Source organism: Sapajus apella, unplaced genomic scaffold (assembly GCF_009761245.1).
Source record: "Sapajus apella isolate SASKATOON/1434 unplaced genomic scaffold, GSC_monkey_1.0 scaffold96, whole genome shotgun sequence".
NCBI lineage: Eukaryota > Metazoa > Chordata > Mammalia > Primates > Cebidae > Sapajus > Sapajus apella.
Window position 1 is genome coordinate 5,163,544 of NW_022437036.1, and position 20,425 is coordinate 5,183,968.

Genomic DNA, 20,425 nt, shown 5'->3' on the forward strand with positions numbered 1-20,425 from the left:
ATAAACCCCATGAGAGCAGAATTCCCTCTGGCTGGCATAGATCTCATAGTCTCTATGTATTTATTGAGTCAAAAGATGACCAAAACCATTCAAGAAAGCATTATACTAAGAGGATGCCATGGCCTACGTAGAAGGGCTATTACAGATGTGGCCATTTTGGGGGGCATAATTCTTTGCACATTTAAGTAAAAGTGGAGGTAAATAAAAATTCTGTCTAATTCCAGACCCTTCTCACACTGTGTGTGGGGGGCCTAATGGTTTATTATTACCATGTTCAATCCAAAAATTCATGAATAGTCATTTATAATATTTGGCTTACACATCTCTATGAAGTGTGGTGCAAATTTTTACCTTTAAAAAAAATAGGTTGTTTTGCACTTGAATAGAGATTTTAAAATCAGATTAAAATTTTTTTTGAAATATGGCTTATTGTAATCAAAGATTAGTAAAATTCTTTATAATTTTTTGTTTTCCAAAGATCTTAAAATTTAGATTTTATTACAGCTCTGTAGAAGCTTTGTTTGATGGCTGGGAGTAGTGGCTCATGCCCGTAATCCCAACAGTTTGGGAGGCTGAGACAGATGGATCACGAGGTCAGGAGTTCGAGACCAGCCTGGCCAACATGGTCTCTAATAGAAAACTACAAAAATTTGCTGGGTGTGGTGGCACATGCCTGTAATTCCAGCTACTCAGGAGGCCGAGGCAGGAGAATTGCTTGAACCCAGGAGGCCAAGGTTGCAGTGAGCCAAGATAGCACCATTGTACTCTAGCCTGGGCAACAAGAGCAAAACACGTCTCCAGAAAAAAAAAAAAAAAAAAAGGAAAGAAAAAAAAAGTTTTGCTTGATACCAGGGTCAAAGGGAAAAGGGAAACAAAATGTTTTAAATAGCAGTGACAAACCCTAACATAGGGAAGCGAGTCTCAAACACAACGGGGTGACTAATGAGGACAAAGCCTTGACCTAGTAGGGAGGCAGGAGCATGGCCAGTGCCACGTTCTGTGGGATGAGGCCCTATCTACCCACCTGGGTATGGAACCCCATGGGGGCCTATAGGACTTTTGCTTGGGGTCACAGGTCATGGATTCCTGATAATTGATGTCATGGGAAGAACACCAGGAGATCTTTTCTTCTTTTTTCCAAAGCCTACTGCTGGGTCCCTATAAGATACAACATCTTGTAGGGACCCAGCAGTTTAGAGACCTCTGTTGGGGCCTCTCTGGGCCTCATTGGCAAAATGGCAGCTCAACCTATCCTATTGGGCAATGGCGAGCACTAGTAGATGCCTGATAACTGTGACTTTTGTGGCCCTTCTAGAAGATACCATGAAGTCTCTCTCTGTCACTTATGACCAACAAAGTGGCGTTCTGACATATCATTTTCATTGCCATAACTGCCCTATGGCCTGGGAATTTTGTTTTCTAATTTTGATGGATAAGTGGCTAGAGCTGTGACAATCTCATGTGCATTATGCGAAGATTACAGAATTTCTATGTAAAAGGGGCGTACAGGTGGCCAACTTGGAAGAGGAGCTAGGGGCTGGGGCTCAACCTTGATTTTGAGCACGTTTACCGGGATGAATGTTTGTGTGGCACGCTGGTCTTGTGGTTGCACTTGATAGCTGCCGTCCTGGTTTAGGTGTGTTTATTTGGGGTGCTTTGGAGGATTATGGAAACTTGTGGGCTGGTCTTTTGGCTCTATTTGCATAGCAAGTCCCAATTTTTATTTGGATTGTGTATTTATTTTGGGGGGCTTTTGAGGGCTTTGTACTAAAAATTGCATAGCAAGCACATGTGGACTGAACGTGAGGCGAAAAGTTTGATGGAAATGCAGGTATTTGCTACTTGCTGCCCTCTTTGGGGCTCATTGCTCACCTCTGGTGAACTATACTGTATGATTAACTTGGGTGAGAGTAATCTGATCTGGAAGGCAGAATGGGAAGTAGATTTGGGGACTGGATTACAGAATGAACTTGAAGTCCCATTTGGCCAGCTTCAAAAGGCACCATCCTTGATGCTGATCTCTTCCTCCCACCCTTCCTGGGAGCCACCCAGGAAGTGACCACGTAAGTGACCACAGCTAAGGGGATAAGCCTAGGGGTGAAAGACTAGAGAACCCCAGAACCTCAGATATAAGCCACACTCCAACCCATGAGTGTGGACCCCTATCCCCACTTTCAATTATGGTGAATGTTTGCTTTTTATTATGAATGATGTTCCACATATCCCGAGGTTCTTTAGCTATTTGCATATCTTTTAAGTTGCATGCTTATATACTGTGCCTATTTTTCTGATGGTTTTGCTTATTAATTTATAAGAAGTCTTTGCTTATTAGGCAAGTCAACCCTTTGTTAGATTGCTACCCACCCAGGCCCTTACCCCATTCAAATTTTAAGTGTGATTTTCGTTTTTGCAGTTACCCCCAACCCCCTTACGGCCTTTAGGTCTGAGGCCATAAGAAAACATACAGTAGTGAGATTTTATACCCACTTCACCTTGGGGCCTCCCAACTTTTGATGTGAGGACTGAGTCAAAGCCATGAACCATGGGAATTCGCTCCGAACCGCAAACAACTCACGGGAGTCCCATCATTCTTTGCTCACATTTAATTTTTATTTTGATTTTTTTAATGCTGCACAACACAATATTTATTTCATTTGTTTCTTTTATTTCATTTTATTTCTGTTTGTTTGCTGCTGTTATTTATTTTTACTGAAAGTGAGAGGGAACTTTTGTGGCCTTTTTTTTCCTTTTTCTTTTTCTGTAGGCCGCCTTAAGCTTTCTAAATTTGGAACATCTAAGCAAGCTGAAGGGAAAAGGGGGTTTCGCAAAATCACTCGGGGGAAAGGAAAGGTTGCTTTGTTAATCATGCCCTATGGTGGGTGATTAACTGCTTGTACAATTACGTTTCACTTTTAATTAATTGTGCTTAAGGCTTTAATTAAATTTGGGGGTTCCCTTCTTAGAGCAGCTCGTACTGACGGAGGTGCATGCGCTGGATGATGTCACGGCAGTCGTTAAACACACGGCGGATGTTCTCAGTGTCCACAGCGCAGGTGAAGTGAGGGTAGCAGTAGTGGCGCCCATCCCCACTGGCGGTGCTGATCCTCTGCGGGCACAAATGCAGGGACTCATCAGTGACACCCTCTCCAGGAACCACCCTATCACCAGTGGGGACACCCACCACCAGGGATGGCTGTTGGCCAGCCTCTGATGTCATATTAAAACAGAAGCAAAAGAAGGGGCGCAGAGAACTCTATTCCACACTGGATATGTGTGAACTAAAACCGCGGAACTGGGTAGCTGAACCCTTGAATTTGGAATTAAGTAAATTTACAGCCATGAGAAAAAGAGGAGGAGCAAGAGAGGAAACTAAAGAAAGGCTCAACTCACCAGAAACTCATCTCGAATGAAGTACTTGGCCCGGGTCACGCGTGGGTCCTCTCCGGGCTCGGGAGTAGCTATCAAAAAAGGGAACATGTATTAATGTAATTAGAAGTTCAAGCAGAGCTGGGGTGCTAACATCACGGTAGCTCCTGAACTCTTCAAAACTCTGATTTTTCCATATGAGAATCGGTAAGAGTGGGGTGAGGGTTTTCAGAACCACTGCAATGAACAGCCAGCAAGAGTGGAAGCCACACATACCATCCTCAGGAGTAGTGTAGCGAGCAAATTCTGGAAAGTAGTCCTCAATCTTCGATTTCCCAGCAAGGACTTTCTCAGCGAGCAGATCTTGCTTGTTGAGGAACAGAATCACAGAGATGGTACGCAGCCATCTGCAAGGAGGGAGCCCGTGTGAATGCCTGGGAGAAGCACGCTTTGGGCCAGGGGTCTGGAATGCGGGCCAGGGCCTCCTGGGCAAGCACAGCGGGCAGGCTGTCATTCTACAAACCTGTTGTTCCAGATGCTCTTGAAGAGGTTCAGAGCCTCCTGCAGGCGGTTGGTCTGGTTGTCCTCCCGGATGACCATGTTGTAGCTGCTGCTGGCCACCACGAAGATGATGGCAGTCACATCTTAACCAAAGAGAGCAAAGCCATGAGCGTGAGCAGCGACACTGATCCCTAACAACACAGAAGCAAAGTGTTCTTCGCCAACAGCCAAGCCCACAGTGTCCTACCATTGAAGCACTGGATCCACTTGCGGCGTTCATCACGCTGGCCACCCACGTCAAACATGCTGGCAGGGAAGAGGACAGCTGGTTAGTCTAGAGGGCTTGGGGTGAATGTCAAGAAACCATGACCTCTGTTGTATAAAAAGGTAACAGTTAGCTTACTGGAAGTTGACTTTGTCCACCTGGAACTTGGTCTCAAAGATTCCAGAAGTCAGGACGCGGCAGCGAAGCAGGTCCTAGAACAAAACTGAGGTCAGTGCATCTCACCAGAGCCCACCGTAAGAGCAGTAATTGGCAATCGAAAGCAAGAGAGTCTCAGTGGTTTGGAAAGAGTGCTCTGGCGGTGAGGGGTTTGCACACCTGGTCGCTCGGCACATAGTCGGCCTGCTTGATCACATCGATCTTGTCCAGGAAGCTGAGAGAAAAAGAAAGACATAAGGGGTGTTCACAGCGCTCACAGCAATTTGCCAACTATTTATTTGTGTCTCTCTACAAAGTCAGGCTCAACAGAAGTGACTGTCCCACAGTTACACAGCACTAAGTCAATGGCACGTTTGCTTGTGCGTTGGTTACATTTATGACTCAAAGCTGATGCCTTAAGGAGGTTAGGACAAATAGGATTTAAGATAACTTTAGGAATCAGGGAACTACAGATGTGTGTAGCAGCTAGTCCACGACCTTGGCGCAGTGGGGCCACACAAACAACACAGGACAGTGGTGGGGCTTTGTTTTTCATTTTCATTTTTTTCTATTTCTCTTTTTTATTCTTTACTTAGCTTGTTTATTCCTGTTGCTCTCTGATAATATTCTTGATTTTTAAAAGGTTTTATGCATTATCAACCAATAGAGAAAAGACCCCAAAACCAGGCTGGCCTATCACATTCTGTGCCATTTGGCAATGTTTGACAAAAACATTTTAATTTTCAAATTGCTTGACTGAAATGGCAAACAGTGTGAAAACAGTATCTCTATATCATCAGTTTAAAAAATAAAGTGACATACTTAAAGGCATCAAGGACTTTCCCCTCAAGGGCACACAAGATTGTTTTAGTTACTCAGAATCTGGATTCCTTCCTTTTTACTTTTTAAGAATCTCATTGATTAAAGAGAACAAAAGAGACTGGCACAAAGGGGCCCTTCTTGCCCTGACCATCCTGAACAGGAAGCAAACACGAAGTTCTCTTCCGTTGTTTCGTCCATGAAATAGAACACTCCAGATACTAAGCTTTTCCTTTAAAAAAATCATCTTGTTTGTGTTACTTGATTAGACACACAGAAAAGTTTACTTTTGAAAGAGTGGGGTAATTTAATTCATATAGCAAATGTTAAAACCAGTTTATTTTTTGGAAGGAGGGGCACATAGGGATTGGAATTGTTTTGAAGTGGGCTAATGAGAAAAGAAAATCAAGAGAGAAAAGTCTATTTAAAGACACTCCCTAAGTTTTGTGTTCCCCTCTTCCTTTTTACTAGTTCAGAGTTAGTCTGGCTTAGAGGATACACTAACTTGCTCAATCAATCTTACATTACAGCACCAGTCCAGAAATAGCTCCCCAGCCGCCCTGGCCTCCAGCATGTTACCATGGCAACAGAACCACAGTTCTATAAATAGCTCATCAGCACCAAATCTTGTGTGAGAGACATCTGGAGTGGAGCCAGCCAAACCCCAGCTCAACAAATAAAAATAGGCAGCTTAAGAAATGGGCACGGCACCAGTGTCTCAACCTTAACATAAAGGCAGTTCAACCAGAAACGTGCCGGCCACGGCAGATGTGGGGCTGTTTGGGCCACTGGGGAGGGAGGACATTTTAAGTTGTAAGCTGCGTTGTTCTTTTTCTCTGAGTTTCCTTAAAACTTTTCATGAGCTATGCAAATGGTGCAGTTTTCAGACAAAGTTTCAGGAGTAATTAAGTGTTGCTTAAAAAAAAACCCCGACATCTTTTAAATGTTTTGAGAGAGAAAATGAAATCCAACAAAATTCAACAACCTGGCTAAACTACTGTTAATTAATGAAACTGTGTCTCCCTGCCCCCCAGCATTCAAAACTGGGACGGTTAAACTCTCCTAATCTTGTACCTGTACTTAACTTCTGACTTGGATCCAAAATACAAAACGCAAACAATTCCAGGATTTCCATTTGTTTTGTGTTACTAAAATTAGCGCTTCCAGCTTTTAGTTCAAACTTTTGAGAAAATCAGGGACTTTGTTGAAGGAGGAATGGGGGCTGGGGGTGATAGGGACCAGCCAAGATGGACTGTTTTTCTGTTCCTTGAAAAAATATACAAATTTGCTTGTATATTAAGCCACGGAATATCTACGTATGTGACAATTGAAAATAATCAAAGATATATCCTATGGGAAGGCAGGGCTGGGGAAAGATGAATTGATAGATTGCACAGAACCTAACGTAAGCTTGTATGATTTATAGATGAACAGTACTACCACCTCTTCCTCCCTCCTGCTCATTCAAGTAATTTTCACAACCAGTTCCTTGGGCTTGGGGCTGCTAAGTAAAGCAATCCTGGCCCTTGGTGAGTCAGCCTGGCACCTTGGTTGCAATGAGTTAATACCTCCTATAGTAAAATCAGTTCCAAAATTCAACTCCTTGTAAGAAGGATAGCTAAAACATCAAACCTCTACTAGATTCTGAAGTCACAGGACATTCCTACTTCAGAATATTATTAACTGAGATTGCTTTGTGCATTGTGCAGTTATCAACAAACAAAAGATATCTTTACTTTTTTTTTTTTTAAAATAACCCTGACTACCATATGCTTGCTATATCATGTGCAGGGTGAGGGAGGCCACAAACTATTTAAAAAGCAACTTTCTAGCTATGGGGTGTGATGTCCTCTGGGAGAGACCATGAAGGGTGACAGGGACAGAGGGTGGTCCCTGAGGGAATGGTAAGTCAGGTGTGAGGCACCAGGGGTAGCAGCTTGGGCATCAATCTGTTTTTATGCAATACAATCTGTTTTATAATTTCCTTTCTTCATTTATCAGCACACTAATCAGGTGAGCCCACCTTGTAAGTGACTTTGGAGAAAGATGCCTTTCCCATCGCTACTGCAGGCCTTCACCTGTCCTCCTCGACGGCAGTAATTTGTTTTATTTGAAAATAACCCCACCACGGTACTGTATTGCTTAGGCGTACAGTTTAGGATTTAAAATCCACTGACCACTTACCATCCTTGAATCAAGACCCGGTGTGAAGGAATAAATAAGGATATGAAAGAGTTCAAAAGTCAAGACAACATGAAAATAAACTCTACCTAGAGTCACTAAGATCTAGTAATACTAGGCAGCTGCTAGAGTCGCTTACCTGAGAGCAGAAAGAGAGCAATCAACAACTAGCAAGGAGAGAGGAGGCATAGCTGTGTCTTCACCATTCCCCTTTGTTATGTTTTAAAATTACAGCAATAAAATATAGTATGTTTAAATTATTTAAAATGTGAGGGCTGCCCTATTTTCCTAAATGCTTGGGGGTCAACTCAATTAATTACTTCCCACTAATTATGAATATTATGAAACTAATCACCATTTTGTTCTAATAGGCATTAAATGTTTATATAAAATGATGTCACTGCACTAAAAAAAAAAAAATGCAATTAAGGACTTTATAAACAATCAAATCAGACTAGAACTTTCTGCCCGTGGGATAACTGGTTGGCATCTATGAAAGGAATCATTGACAAGTAACTGTCAAAGCAGGAATCACAGGTTTTCATGTTTTCTCATTTTTGCCTGTTTTACGTGCTGATGGGTGGGGCCGGTGTTACTTACTACTGGGCACAGTCAATCAGCTGGTACTCGTTGGAGCGTTCGTAGCAGGCACGCACTCCTTCATCCTCCCACAGAGCCTTGGCATGCTCATAGAATTCCTGAAAGTGAATACAAGAAAGTTGAAAGAAAGAGAAGACCTTGAACTAATCAAGAATGCTGTCATTTGAACCCTGAGACCAGAGTTCCTTATGTGACCAACACTTGGTGTGATTCTGAATTTTGAGTCCAGTGAATGAATGAATGCTCACAAAGAACTTTAATTCAACATGTTAAACATATTCAAAAGTTCACATAATTAGCTGCTGCTCTTATTGTGAATTGCTGGTTTTGGGTAGTTTCTTCTGTTATTTTGTTGTAGGGGGTGGTGGGGTGAGCTACTGAATACTTTCTTCACAGAATTGTTTAGGAAGAATATACACTAATCTATGTTAGGAGAATATGCTAATAAGTGATTCAATGTTGTGAAAACAAGAAACTTCATTTGTAAGATGTGCTGGGACTAAATTTTCCTTCTGGGAAAATATGACTCTTACCAAAAAAATATGACGATGGGGGACTTGTAAGTAGGAACATAACCGTTCAGATGTTAGGACTAATAAAAGGTTACTGTTCTGATACATGTTTAATAGGCTGCCATGTTTCCTTTTTCCTATTAGAAATATAGAATTATATTTCTTGAAAGTGGATTATATTATACATATTGTTTACTGCTTTTTTTTTCTCAAAATAATGCTATTTAAAAAAATTTAGCTAGCTACACTAACTGAATACTATTAATTTCTCTGCTAATGTAAGTTTGCAGCCAAGTCCATCTAAAATATACAAACACAAATTCCCACGAAAGCCTGACAAAAGGCAACAGTAACTCATTGTTTTCGCTGTAGACAAGTCTCTTCCTTGTGGGCCTTCCAAACGCATCCATCTTTCCAGTTCCCTGCGTATAAGCCACTCTCCCCACAAAGGGGCCTAAACGTGCATGTTTGGGCTTGAACGGCTTTTTTGTTCCCTAAAAATAGTGCTTTAGGGAGCCGAGAGTGTCACGCAGCCAGAGGAAAGTCTCTCCATGGGTTCTATTTTTTTTTTGAGACGGAATTTCGCTCCTGTTACCCAGGCTGGAGTGCAATGGTGCGATCTCGGCTCACCGCAACCTCCGCCTCCTGGGTTCAGGCAATTCTCCTGCCTCAGCCTCCTGAGTTGCTGGGACTACAGGCCCATGTGTTCTATTCTATGATGTTTAAATGTATCTAAATTGTAACCCAAAAATACATTTTTTTAATAATGAGAAAAGATTTCATTTGCCCCAAGACCAGGACTGGCTTTAGGAAATGCTTAATAAACATGAAAAGGCCTGTTTAAAATGAGAGTGTCTTCCACTTGGCACTCCACTGAGGCATCCCAAGGTACCTTAGGGCACTTCCAGGGGAGCAAATGGACAATTAGTATTTGTGTGCCATATGTAAGATACAGGTTTGTTGGTCCTACGATGTGAATGAGGGCATAATCAAGCCTACCATAGCTCAGGAACTCTTTTCCTCCTAAAAATTTACAATCTAATAAAATAAGATTGTAATATTAAAGAGTGATGTTTATTTGTGAGGACAGGCGAGCTAAGATGTACAAGGGGTGACAGAATCTTGCTCATCCATCTTGAACAAAGCCCTAATTATTATTATTATTAAATTGGGGTTACACATGAAATTAACTTTTTCCTAAGGATGGACGTCACTGAAATGTGTTTTTGCCTGAGGTGTGGTTTGGACACTCTTGCCCATGTGCAGGCCTGCCACTGATGTTCCTACAGGAACACTATGCTCAGGTGAGTGGGGCTCAGGCCACATAAGTCAGGGTGTAGCTTACGGGAGGGAAGTCGAAGTCAGGCACATTCATCACACTCAGAATGTAGTCCACTCTGAACTGGTTCTCAGGGTTGGCCAGCTCCACAGGGGGCACCAGGTTGCTCATGGCGGCCACAATGGTCTGAAAATGATTTAGCAAAGCGGTCAGGGAACAGCACTGGCTGGGGGGAAGCTGTAAGACAGAAAGTGCAAGGATCCAGCACGTACTTCGATCGCCTCTTTCAGGTTGTTTTTGATGTCCTGCACTTTGGTTGCCTTCTCACTGCAGTGGGATTGAAAAAAGAAGAAAATCATATTGCATCATATCAATTAGGGGTATTGCTTTCATAAAGATATTCCGACTAAAAAGCATAGTATTCTGTTCTTCAAGGAGTTGTGGGTTCAGATCTGTGCAAAGATTGGAGGCAGCTGAATAGACATGGTTTCAAATTATAACCTCCCAAATGTGTCCTGAGGACATGCCAATGGGACAGATGAGCAAATTGCCTTAGCAATCATGACTGTACCAAAAGTTGCATATAAGTCACTGACTCTTTCAGGTGGTCCCATAGGCTTGAAGCCCCACACTACATACTAACACTTCTCCTGACCCTGTTAGCCTCTGAGTAGGGGTGAGGCTGGGGTGACAGGTCACTAAGAGTTTGCAGTGGAGCAAAACAAGTCCCCTATTTTGACTTGGAATTCATTCAGTTGCTAGGTTAGCATACGGAGAGAGAACCAGTGAGCACAGGTAGTGGTGTTAATAGTTCATTACAGGGGGCTGGGCACTTGGTGACTCACGCCTGTAGGGCAGATTGCTTGAGGTGTGGAGTTCAAGACCAGTCTGGCCAACATGGTGAAACCCCATCTCTACTAAAAACACAAAACAATTAGCCAGGTTTGGTGGCGTGCACCTGTAATCCCAGCTACAGAATGAGGGAGGCTGAGGGAGGGGAACTGCTTGAAGCAGGGAGGTGGAGGTTGCAGTGAGCCTAGATCATGCCACTGCACTCCAGCCTGGGTGACAGAGCAAGACTGTCTGGGAGGGGGGAAAAAAAAAAAAAAAAAGGGCTGGGTGCCATGGCTCATGCTTGCAATCCCAGCACTTTGGGAAGCTGAGGCAGGTGAATCATGAGGTCAGCAGTTCCAGACCAGCCTGGCCAACATGGTGAAACCCCATCTCTACTAAAAATATAAAAAATTAGCTGGGTGTAGTGGCACACACCTGTAATCCTAGCTACTGGGTAGACTGAGGCAGGAGAATCACTTGAACCCGTGAGGTGGAGGTTGCAGTAGGCAGAGATTGCACCACTCCAGCCCAGGCGAAAGACTGAGACTCCATCTCAAAGAAAAAAAGGTTCATTACAGGTCTCAGGGCTTTGCTGCAAGTCATGTGTGTGCTGCTCCAGGCGCTGCAACTAGCAGCAATGAACTTTCTAGTTCATGATATTAGTGCATGTTGGTCCATGTACCTAGGTATCAAATAAGATTCCACCCCCTAGAAGTTCTTATACTCTACGGGGGAGGGAGTCAGATCCCTCTCCTAAGTAGAGGTTGAAGGTTTTGTAGGTTTTCCTTGACTTTAACTTGGCCAAATGGGATGGCTTGTGTGGTCTTTACAGAATGATTTATATTCAGGGTCACTGGTCCCACAGGTAAAGGCTACACCCTCTGGCTTCTGGGGACTCTAATGTTAATTTCTGTACCAGATTACACTGATCCAAATGCCATATGTCTTTCAGAAACTAGCCTTCTAATATTAGAAGCACAGCCAGGGAAGATTCTGGAGTTTGTGTTTTTAGGGGGCAAGAAAGGGCCTCTTAGAGTCTCACCAGGTCTACAGCCCAAAAATGTGCAGCACACCTAGCATACCTGCTGCATCTGTTAGGCCCTGGGAGGTGAGGGCATTGTCGTACAGAAGGAAGGTGCTATGGTCCTGCCCCTCTGACGGGGAAACTGAGGCTGAGGGGGGAAAGCCTTGAGTTGCAGAGGCAGAAACCGATGGGGGTGGGAGATGCAGGGGACAGGGTTTATCTTTTTCACTGTATTTTTTTTTTAAATCTTTTGAGATTCCCAGTTTTTTAAGCATTCACTTGGCTGACGCACCAATTCACAGAATGGAGGTAGAAATTAAACATATAATTCCCTCCAGACTAGAACATGACAAAGTCAAGGTAGAGAAAAGGAGGAGGGAGGTTAATTAGAAACAGCAAACGAGCAGGGCATGGCAGTCAGTGGGGAAGGAGGGGTGGGGACGGATGGTGAGGTCAAGTGCAAGCCTGCCCACAGGCCTTCCACAAATGTGGTCTTCCCTTTCTCAAAGAAATCCACTCTTGAATTTCTTTCTGAATTAACATCTGCGTACTTATTTGAGGGGGCGTTCACAGGTCTCCACGCCACTGTTCTACACTGGAGTGAAGAGCTGGCAAAGTTCAGAGGGGCCATGCTCATTAGTGGTGGGGGATGTCTGGGGAAGGGAGGGGAACAGATGGTGCCAGGAATCCCCTCAGGGCCATTTAAGCAAAAGTGATGCAGGTCCAGAGAACCCCAGAAGCACAGATGACAGGGAGAGGTGAACTTCGGACCTTGTGCACAAATCTGAAATCTGATTCTGGCCCCCAGACTCTTAAAGCAAACACCACGGAGTGAAAGGGACCAATTCCTCACCGTTCTGTGGGACTGTCTGCTTTGTACGTGCAGAATCGAAGCTCATTTCTAAAATTAAGAATTTCTGGCCTTGCTATTACAGTCTAACATCAATTATTTCGATGTTATAAATTAAGAGAACATGTGTTTGATGGTCCCCAGTGTTCACTCGTGAATGCAGAATTTACCTAAAAACCCCTAGGACAAATCTATCCCCATTCATTAAAAGCAGGCTCCATTTCATAGGTAATGAAAGCTATCAACCTTTGGTTTTGAGGTTGCATAATAGTAAAATTAGATACATTTGGGTGCTAAATATCCAAATCCGCATACAGCAAGAAGAAAGTATTTCCAGAAACAAGTTTCTTTCATTCAGTTTGATATTTTGGTCTAAGCAGTAGTATGATAATTGGAAAACTTCCCGTCTTAAAATACGGATATTTTGAGAACGTGTTCAGTATTCATCTACGTATGTGAATAGGTGTGGGAGTATATCAAGTATAAAACAGCTAAAATAGAAATCTAAAATCTAATTCGGGTGTGTAATACTAAAACATAAAATTCTTCCATTGAAGCAATTACTATGTAGATGGAGATATTATACTGGGGGTTGGCAGGTTTATCATCACTTTTACTATTGCTTAATGAATTTAAACGTTGATTGTGAAATTCAGAGAAAAATTCCTTAGATGTCTTTAAACTACTTAACAAAGGCAAAATATATGCCAGTAGCTAGAATTGATTGGCTACAAAATTGGGGCAAGGGCTGGAAGTACTTTTAGGGTCTTGGTGCTTCCTCCTCCCCCATCTATGCATAGAGCAGATGAGCTGCATTCAGTTTTTAAGAGCCCCTCCCCTCCCCCGCTTTAGCTAAGTAAGTGGTGGTGGGAGGGGGGCTATTCAGGTCTCCACCTTATCCTTGTGCTTTGGTGGGAAAAGACAGACAAAGGAAGGAAGACAGAAGACAGACTCGAGATACAGGGATTGCTGAAACATGCAGAGAATTTTTATTTATCACGAATGTTAATACTTATATTTACTTGCAGAACAGTCACAGAGAGATGTGCAGGCAAGGTTATTAGTAGGGTTCAAGGGTTTAGCACAACATCTAGTACACATCAGGTTGTTCACTAAGGAAGGACTTGTCATATTTTCCTCAAATGCCAACTTTTGGTACAGTAGATTGTTAAGTCATTTCTTATAGAGATGCCTTTTTGGATAGATGTCATACTACATTTCTTCCAATTTAGGATTTCAGTCCATTTTTTGTTTTTTCAATCATTGTTCAAGGTCAGGTAGTAGGGGCCCCTCCCTCCTCCCCCCCCCCCAAGACAACAGAATAGTATTCTTATTAGAAGTTCCTAAGACCGAGCAATTCCAGCATGCAAATTGTGATAGGACATAGCCGGGAAGATGAGAAACTGTAGCCATCATCTAGGGATAATACATTCTAAAAGAAACAGATGAACAAACATGTGTCAGTTACTTTGTCCCCAGACCCCAATATTTTGCCCCTCCCCTCCCCGGCCACAGCAGCTGTTTGAGATCCTCTAAGCTAAGTCTGGTTCTGCATGTTCTCATGAGAAATAGCCACTCCACCACTGCATGCTAAATACACGGCAGAGCTAGAGTGGTTACCTGGCATGCATGTGTGTGTGCGCGGTGCGTGTGCATGTGTGTGCGCGGTGCGTGTGCATGTGTGTGCGTGTCTGTGTATGCATGAGCATGTGTGTGCGTGTGTGATGGGTGTGGGGATGCAGGAAGCAAAGAAAAAAATTTGATAATGAATGGAAAAATAATAGATGCCACCATGAATTTCCTTATCCACTAGCTAACTAACGTAAAGTGCCTTGGATTCAAATACACTTGATCGTTTTTAAAAGGCCAGAGGCTTTTCAAGATGATTCTTGATGACGACCTGCTGCAAGGTACCAAGTCATTTTTCAAAATTAAAGACGGTGCAGCATTGCGTATTTTAATAGAGGGCAAAAAATTGTTTCAAAGAGGTCTGAAATTTTAAAATCAGACCAACCAGTGGTAAACGGAATTTGGTAGACAGTTTTAAAAACAAGTAGCTGGTTCAAATGGAGAGCTAGGGGAAAATAAAAACCATAGGGAAAACATCAATTCTCAAAATCCTAAACTGATCGTCTAAAGCTGAAATCTGTAACTTTCCCCAAGCTGGATCTCATTCTACTTTAAGCATGGCCAAAAAAATTATGTTACGCACTTTACTTGCTCCAAAATATTAGGAAATGGTCTGTTATTTGCAAATGTATGCCAATATAGCTGATGGTCCTTTAAATGATTTTTATTTTCTTCCCGGGTCTCTGGCCTCAGTTTCCCAGTATGATCTTCATGTTTGTTTTGTTTGTTAAACAATTTTTCTGTTTTTGAATGTGCCTACCCATCGCTGTTGCTCCTTGCAGCCTGCGGGTCCTCTTCGCCGCCCCTTTTAAAGAGAGATTGAAAGCTCACCTAATCTGCAAGGCACCGCAATTTCACACAAACCCCACACAGTCTCTCTACATTCCGAAACAATCAGCCAAGAGCAAAAGCAACAATTCGCGCGCTATCCGTCCTCCCGTTAATTCTTAGGTCGCCTTTCTGTCTAAATTGGCTGGTCTACTGAGACTGCAGGCCATGGGGGAAGGATCCCACACCTCTGCTGCAGTATTAACAGAGCTCTCTGGAGACTCTGGTTGGATACAGGAGGGATGGATAATTATTTTCTTGTGCTTTCACTAAATGTACATGCATTAGGGAGGTAAAGCAGTGATTTATCTCACAATTCTTTGGAGAATATGGCAGTGCATAAGGCTCTTAATTTTCCCAGGTCACAGTCTTCACAGTGTTGTATCTAAAGGCACAAAGGCATAGACGGAGGAGACTTCTGCCCGTGATTTCCTGCAAAACTAATGACCTCACTTCCTGCAGTGGGGGGAAACTACCTATAAAATGGTTTTATTTATAAATAATTGTTCCCCATAAATTATCATTAAACTATGTCTGGACTGTGATGCAGCAAAAAATTTAAAAGAACCAAAAACCCCACCCCCTACCACCACAGAAAAAAGGAGAAAAAAAAAAAAAAACCCAAACCCGATCTTCATAAACAGTAGGAATTCCTCCTTGAAGGCCGAAGGGCAGCATTCTACAGTTTAGTAATTAGTTCCACCAATGTTAACTGTGTTTATGTTTTGTTTTTGTTTTGTTCCTGGCACTAAATGTAAGAAAAAGAGTTAGCTTTGAGTTAGGAAAATCCAAATCCAATCTCTGTATTTCTGAAGGTCAAATCAATATTATCTTACTCTTAAAATTTTAACCGGTATGGCAGCCCGCAGGGAGTTAAAGCAAATTTAATAGCTCAGCCTAGCCCTAACAAAATGCAAGATCAAGCAGGAAAAACCCTGTACCACACAGACCACCCTTTAGGGACAGATGTCACTGTCTCATAGGGAATTCCTAGTTAAGAAGGAAATAGCTTTTGTTGCAGTACCGCAGTGAGGAAAAAGAAAAAAAGAGGCAGTTGGACGAGATAAAAATAAGGTATCTAGGCTCCCATGAGGAATACCCCCGTCAACCCTTTCACAGGCTAAATTTAACGTATCTATGCCCTTGTCTGCAAAGAAGGCAAACTGGGAATGTTGCTTCCTCTTTCCAAAAAGAAAACAGAAAAGAGAAGTTCTGGTTGAAAACCCTTGCCTGGTGTTACAGGCTGGCTCACTTACGGAGGAGAATCCTTGCTATAATAATTGTTAAATTTCAGGGCAGTCTGTAGAGTAATGAAGCCGTCAGTAGTTTATTTCAAAGGTGACTTAGCTTTCGACCGAAGCAAGCTAAGGTAAACAGTGGCTCCTGCACCTTCTAAAAATGCTAGCCACGTCCAGTTTTCATGAAAATCTTTATCTAGAGGATACATGGTCAAATGATTTTTGCTGAACTACTCTCACGAAGAAGTACTCCTACAAGTTGCAGAGGGAAAATGTATGCAAGATTTTTCTTCAATTTACAAATTCACGGTTGGAAGTCTATCTTGGGGTTTTTATTTCTTGTCAGGATGGCAGTCTCCGCTGGCAGGGCTTCATCCAGGGGTGTGTCAAGATTTAGGAATTTTGGAATTGGTTGGTGACAAGTGATGCTGACTTACTCAACAGCACATATGTGCGGACTGACCACCCATGAGAGTCATCATCAGACTAGTAAAGAAGCCCACCCTCTGCATCCCAACCAATCTTTCAGAATTCAGGGTTAAAGTGTAATAAGCATCCTAAACTAAAATGACTGTTTGTATGGATGATGTCATCCTTTTCTAAATAATTATTTGATCTAACAAATTCTAGAATTATCCATAAGGAGCTGCCAACCTTGCTCTGAAAGGTGATAAAATTCACCTTTGTTTCCCAGATGCTTAGTGACTAGTAAAGGTTTTTTTTGTTTGGTTGTAGGGGGGTGTATAATTAAATGCCACCACCTTGACTGCATCTCCCCTTCTGACATGGAAGCCAGTACAACTCAAGGTTAAGTTTTCAATTGAATACAGGTTTAAGAAAGGGAATGGGGCTGTGCTAACCAGCTAATAATTACAAACTAGTGCCTTCAGGTGCTTGTAATCTAGTATGGTTAACGCTGTCACACCAGTGGAGAGAGAGACGGGTAAATTTAGTTTTGTTTTTTTTTTTTAAACACATTTTGTTACATGAGAATGACGGTCAGGCCCCATGTGGGGTCCTGGGGAGAAAGGCAAGCTCCCTGATTTACTGAATGTTCCGTTTGCATTCCTCATGCGAGGCAGGGCCCCCTAACTTGTCTCACACGTCTAATATAAACTCTCTCCTGTTTAATCTTCATTCTCACTGCGGGACTGCCACACTGCCCTATACCAGGATACCTGGGAGGACTTTTCAAAGGCAAACATGCCCCTCAATGCGACTGGGAGTACCTAACCTCCCGGTCTTTCCATCCTTCAAATAAATCTTCCCTTTTTCTTCTCTTTAGGCAGGGGTACCAGTTTGTTTTTTGTTTTAAAGGGAAACGATGATTTGTCCATAATTTAAGGGGGGGGGGCCAAAAAATGAGTAACTGTAAACAAGGGCTGCCACTTCCAAATCTGTTTCTGGTGAGAAGATTATTCAAATGATGTTTCCCTAATAGTTTAAAACACCCCGTGTGGGTTCATTACATTGAAACCTGCCTGGGGCGGGGTGGGGTCAATCTGCAGTGATCAGCATGGGCCGGGCAAGGGGGCGGCGGCCAAAGCCACATTAGAGACACTGCAGCAAGTCTGGAGGCTGCGGCAGGGACCTGACCCAGAGAGGGGGCTGTCACGGGGCCAAGTGCTGTCAAGCATCCCCTGCAACCAGGCATGATTTTCTTGGGATAGGGAGCTGTTTGGCATGAACACCGGTGCTTCATCAGTAGTAGTAGTATTTGTTGAACCAAAGATTCAAGGGAGGGGGGAGATCCTAAAGAGCCCTTCCCAGGATTTCTAACATGTAAATTAGGAAAAATTAAGTGAAACCTGGCTGCCCAGCCCCCAAAGCCTCCCTAGACTTCCTAAAGGTTAGTATCAAGTCTGTTCCTCTTACTTGGTGCCCCTGCACAGATTTGACACTTACTCTCCATTAAACCCATTAACATGCAGGATCCTCATCTGCTTCACAATGGTGCTTTTACCAGATTCTCCAGCACCTAGAAAATGAAAGTAAGTCTCAGGTTATGAAGGAGGCATTTTACACACTTTGGGCAGGGAGGACTGCTGCTGTTGTTTTGTTTTTCCATGGAAGCGACATGCAGAAAAACACAAAATCAGAGACTTGCAATTTTCCTTGACATTTCGACGCAGAGAAAGGAAATCAAAGTCCAACTCAGTGTCTACCTGCAGTATTTTCCCATCAGAATAACAAGAATTAAAGGTTTGCTCATTTTAATTTTTCCCCCTCTTGATTGTTTAAAAAATTTTGGGGTGGTGAAGGAAAGGGACAAAGAGGAGTGATGCAATTTTGTCATTTGAGGGGTAAACAAGAAAACTGAAGTTAAAACTGTGAAGCGGAATCCCTGAAACATGAACATTCATTCACACATAAACGTATCTAGACACATAATTTGTTGTCAGATGTTTCATGGTTAAAATACCCGGGATTCCCAACAATGCCCAGACACCGCAGTCTCTTCCACATCACGTAGCGATGCAGCACTTTCCTTGCTAACATTTTCACAACGCAGCTTCTTTCTGTGGTTTCCTACCCCTTGGGCTACTTAAAAATCCACCCCTAAAACTGCATTACATTTTTTCCCCTTTCCACCCTCCTCTTCCCTCACAAACTATATCTTTCTAAATTCCCTCTGGGTACAACTATGTTGCTGAGGGAAATGGGAGACCACCAATTATCTGTCATCTTCTAGAAAAACCACATTTTAATATCAAATACAGTTCTTGAGACTCTATTAGCATTAGGTAAACTGCAACAACAGTAAAAAGTAATACACGAACAAAACTTTAATCCAAAGGAAAACTATTCCTGGGAACTATTGATTTTGAAAGAGATTCCAAGACCTTCCCAACTAAAAGAGTAGGAACACATGCCTCCATTTTAAATCATCTTTCATTTGTAAAAATACATATATGTTTCATGGAAAAAACACATTTCCATCAAGCTAGAAGGAGGATTGCTATTTTGCATCTCCTTTTTAGTAACGCACATTTCCAAGATAATACACGTGTGAACAGTTTTTTGCCCTCCGTCCACACAAATCTGCTTTTTACCCTTTTTTTCTTAACTTTTAACTGTATTGTTTTGTTTTAATGCCCAGATAACAAAGCATTCCTCCTTCGCTGGCCTTTTCACAAGCTCATAATCAATATCTGTAAAAGTTAAAATTAGTTTCCACAGAAACATTGATTTCAAAGCAAACACTATCTTAATGAGCCTAACTCTCATAAATTAAAAATATAAATGGCACTATTAAGAGATGCCATGAAGAGAATATCTAATATTCAGCAGGATCTCTAATATTCTAATTTCAGAAGTGTTAAACTATGTAACGTCTTTTACAGGCAAAAACAGATCCGTGCCTCAGTTTCCACATTTATGAAATGTGGCTGAAAAATTATTTTAAGATCTGTGTAGTTCTCTAATTCACTTAATTTTTATGTCGTTAAGATGGAGTAAAAAGAGGATTTGGGGCATTATTACGTTTCCTCCTTCGGGGGAGGCATTTTGGTGAGAATCACCATTTAAAAATGCAAAATGTTGTGTCACTGGCTTGGGCTGCAGATTCCTAGGCCAGAGGCCATCAACGCATCATGATGTAATGTAGTCATATAGACTAGGACACTTAGATTAGTCCCTGTGACGCAAGGTGTGTTCTGGGTAACAGTCTCAAATTAAGTGGAGACTTCGTGATCACTGCACAAAGGTGTTGGAAATTTAAGGTGCCATCAGAATAAATTAAAAGATACCATTAGCATCACATTTGACTTAAATCAGCATTCAGATAGCATTCATAAAAAAGATTCTAGACTTTTCCAGAGTTATACTTTGAAATCATGTTATACGCATATTAATGTCCCAATAGCACAATTCTGCTTTTAAAAGTTTTAGACAAGACAGCAACACATGTACCATTTAATTACTGATATTGCAAATGCATAAACGCCAAAGACACTTATTTTCACTTAATTTTCTGCTTTCATAAATCTGGACCCAGGAGAACAAAGTCATGACCCATCCAAAAAGCAAACCAAAAGCCATCAAAGGAAAAACTACCTCGGCCTTTTTATATTTTATTCTTTATAATCAAGCGGTTTTGTTGAAATGTGACCACGAACGAGGTCTTAGCAAATTCAGAAATTTATTCAGATAGCTAAATTATCAAGGAAGTGGAAAACTTCCATTTTTAATTAATGCTGTGTAATTCTTTTGGTCATTTAAAATCCCCCCCCCCCAACCGCCCCTTTAGGGGAAAAAAAGTGGGGGGGGGGGGGGGGCGTTTCCTTATAGTTAACCACTTTTTTTTTTTTCTTCTTCTTTTTTTTTTTTTTGCCAGAGAGGAA

General features: G+C 42.2%; 2 protein-coding genes across 17 annotated transcripts in view; both read right to left on the reverse strand.

Annotated features, from left to right (window-relative positions):
* Positions 1-2,588: 2,588 nt before the first annotated feature.
* GNAS (GNAS complex locus) overlaps positions 2,589-20,425 on the reverse strand; it is a 69,666-nt gene continuing 51,829 nt past the window's right edge. For 7 of the 15 annotated variants that reach the window (XM_032257165.1, XM_032257170.1, XM_032257168.1 and 4 more), the window contains exons 2-13: positions 17,988-18,060; positions 14,777-14,821; positions 9,952-10,006; positions 9,746-9,865; positions 7,889-7,986; positions 4,469-4,523; positions 4,271-4,344; positions 4,115-4,173; positions 3,890-4,010; positions 3,643-3,773; positions 3,391-3,458; positions 2,589-3,106 (exon numbers count right to left, since the gene is read on the reverse strand). In XM_032257165.1, coding sequence (XP_032113056.1) covers positions 2,960-3,106; positions 3,391-3,458; positions 3,643-3,773; positions 3,890-4,010; positions 4,115-4,173; positions 4,271-4,344; positions 4,469-4,523; positions 7,889-7,986; positions 9,746-9,865; positions 9,952-10,006; positions 14,777-14,821; positions 17,988-18,060 — 1,046 coding nt within the window. In that variant the 3' untranslated portion in view covers positions 2,589-2,959. Of the gene's footprint in view, positions 3,107-3,390; positions 3,459-3,642; positions 3,774-3,889; positions 4,011-4,114; positions 4,174-4,270; positions 4,345-4,468; positions 4,524-7,888; positions 7,987-9,745; positions 9,866-9,951; positions 10,010-14,776; positions 14,822-17,987; positions 18,061-20,425 lie in introns of all 15 variants that reach the window. The other 8 variants (XM_032257166.1, XM_032257175.1, XM_032257163.1 and 5 more) reach the window with 3 other exon arrangements.
* The window catches only part of LOC116535786 (neuroendocrine secretory protein 55), a 64,377-nt gene continuing 51,851 nt past the window's right edge, over positions 7,900-20,425 (reverse strand). Inside the window, exons 2-5 of one of the 2 annotated variants that reach the window (XM_032257177.1) lie at positions 17,988-18,060; positions 9,952-10,006; positions 9,746-9,865; positions 7,900-7,986 (exon numbers count right to left, since the gene is read on the reverse strand). The gene's annotated coding sequence lies outside the window, so the exon portion shown is untranslated. Of the gene's footprint in view, positions 7,987-9,745; positions 9,866-9,951; positions 10,007-14,776; positions 14,822-17,987; positions 18,061-20,425 lie in introns of those variants that run through there. The other variant, XM_032257176.1, reaches the window with a different exon arrangement.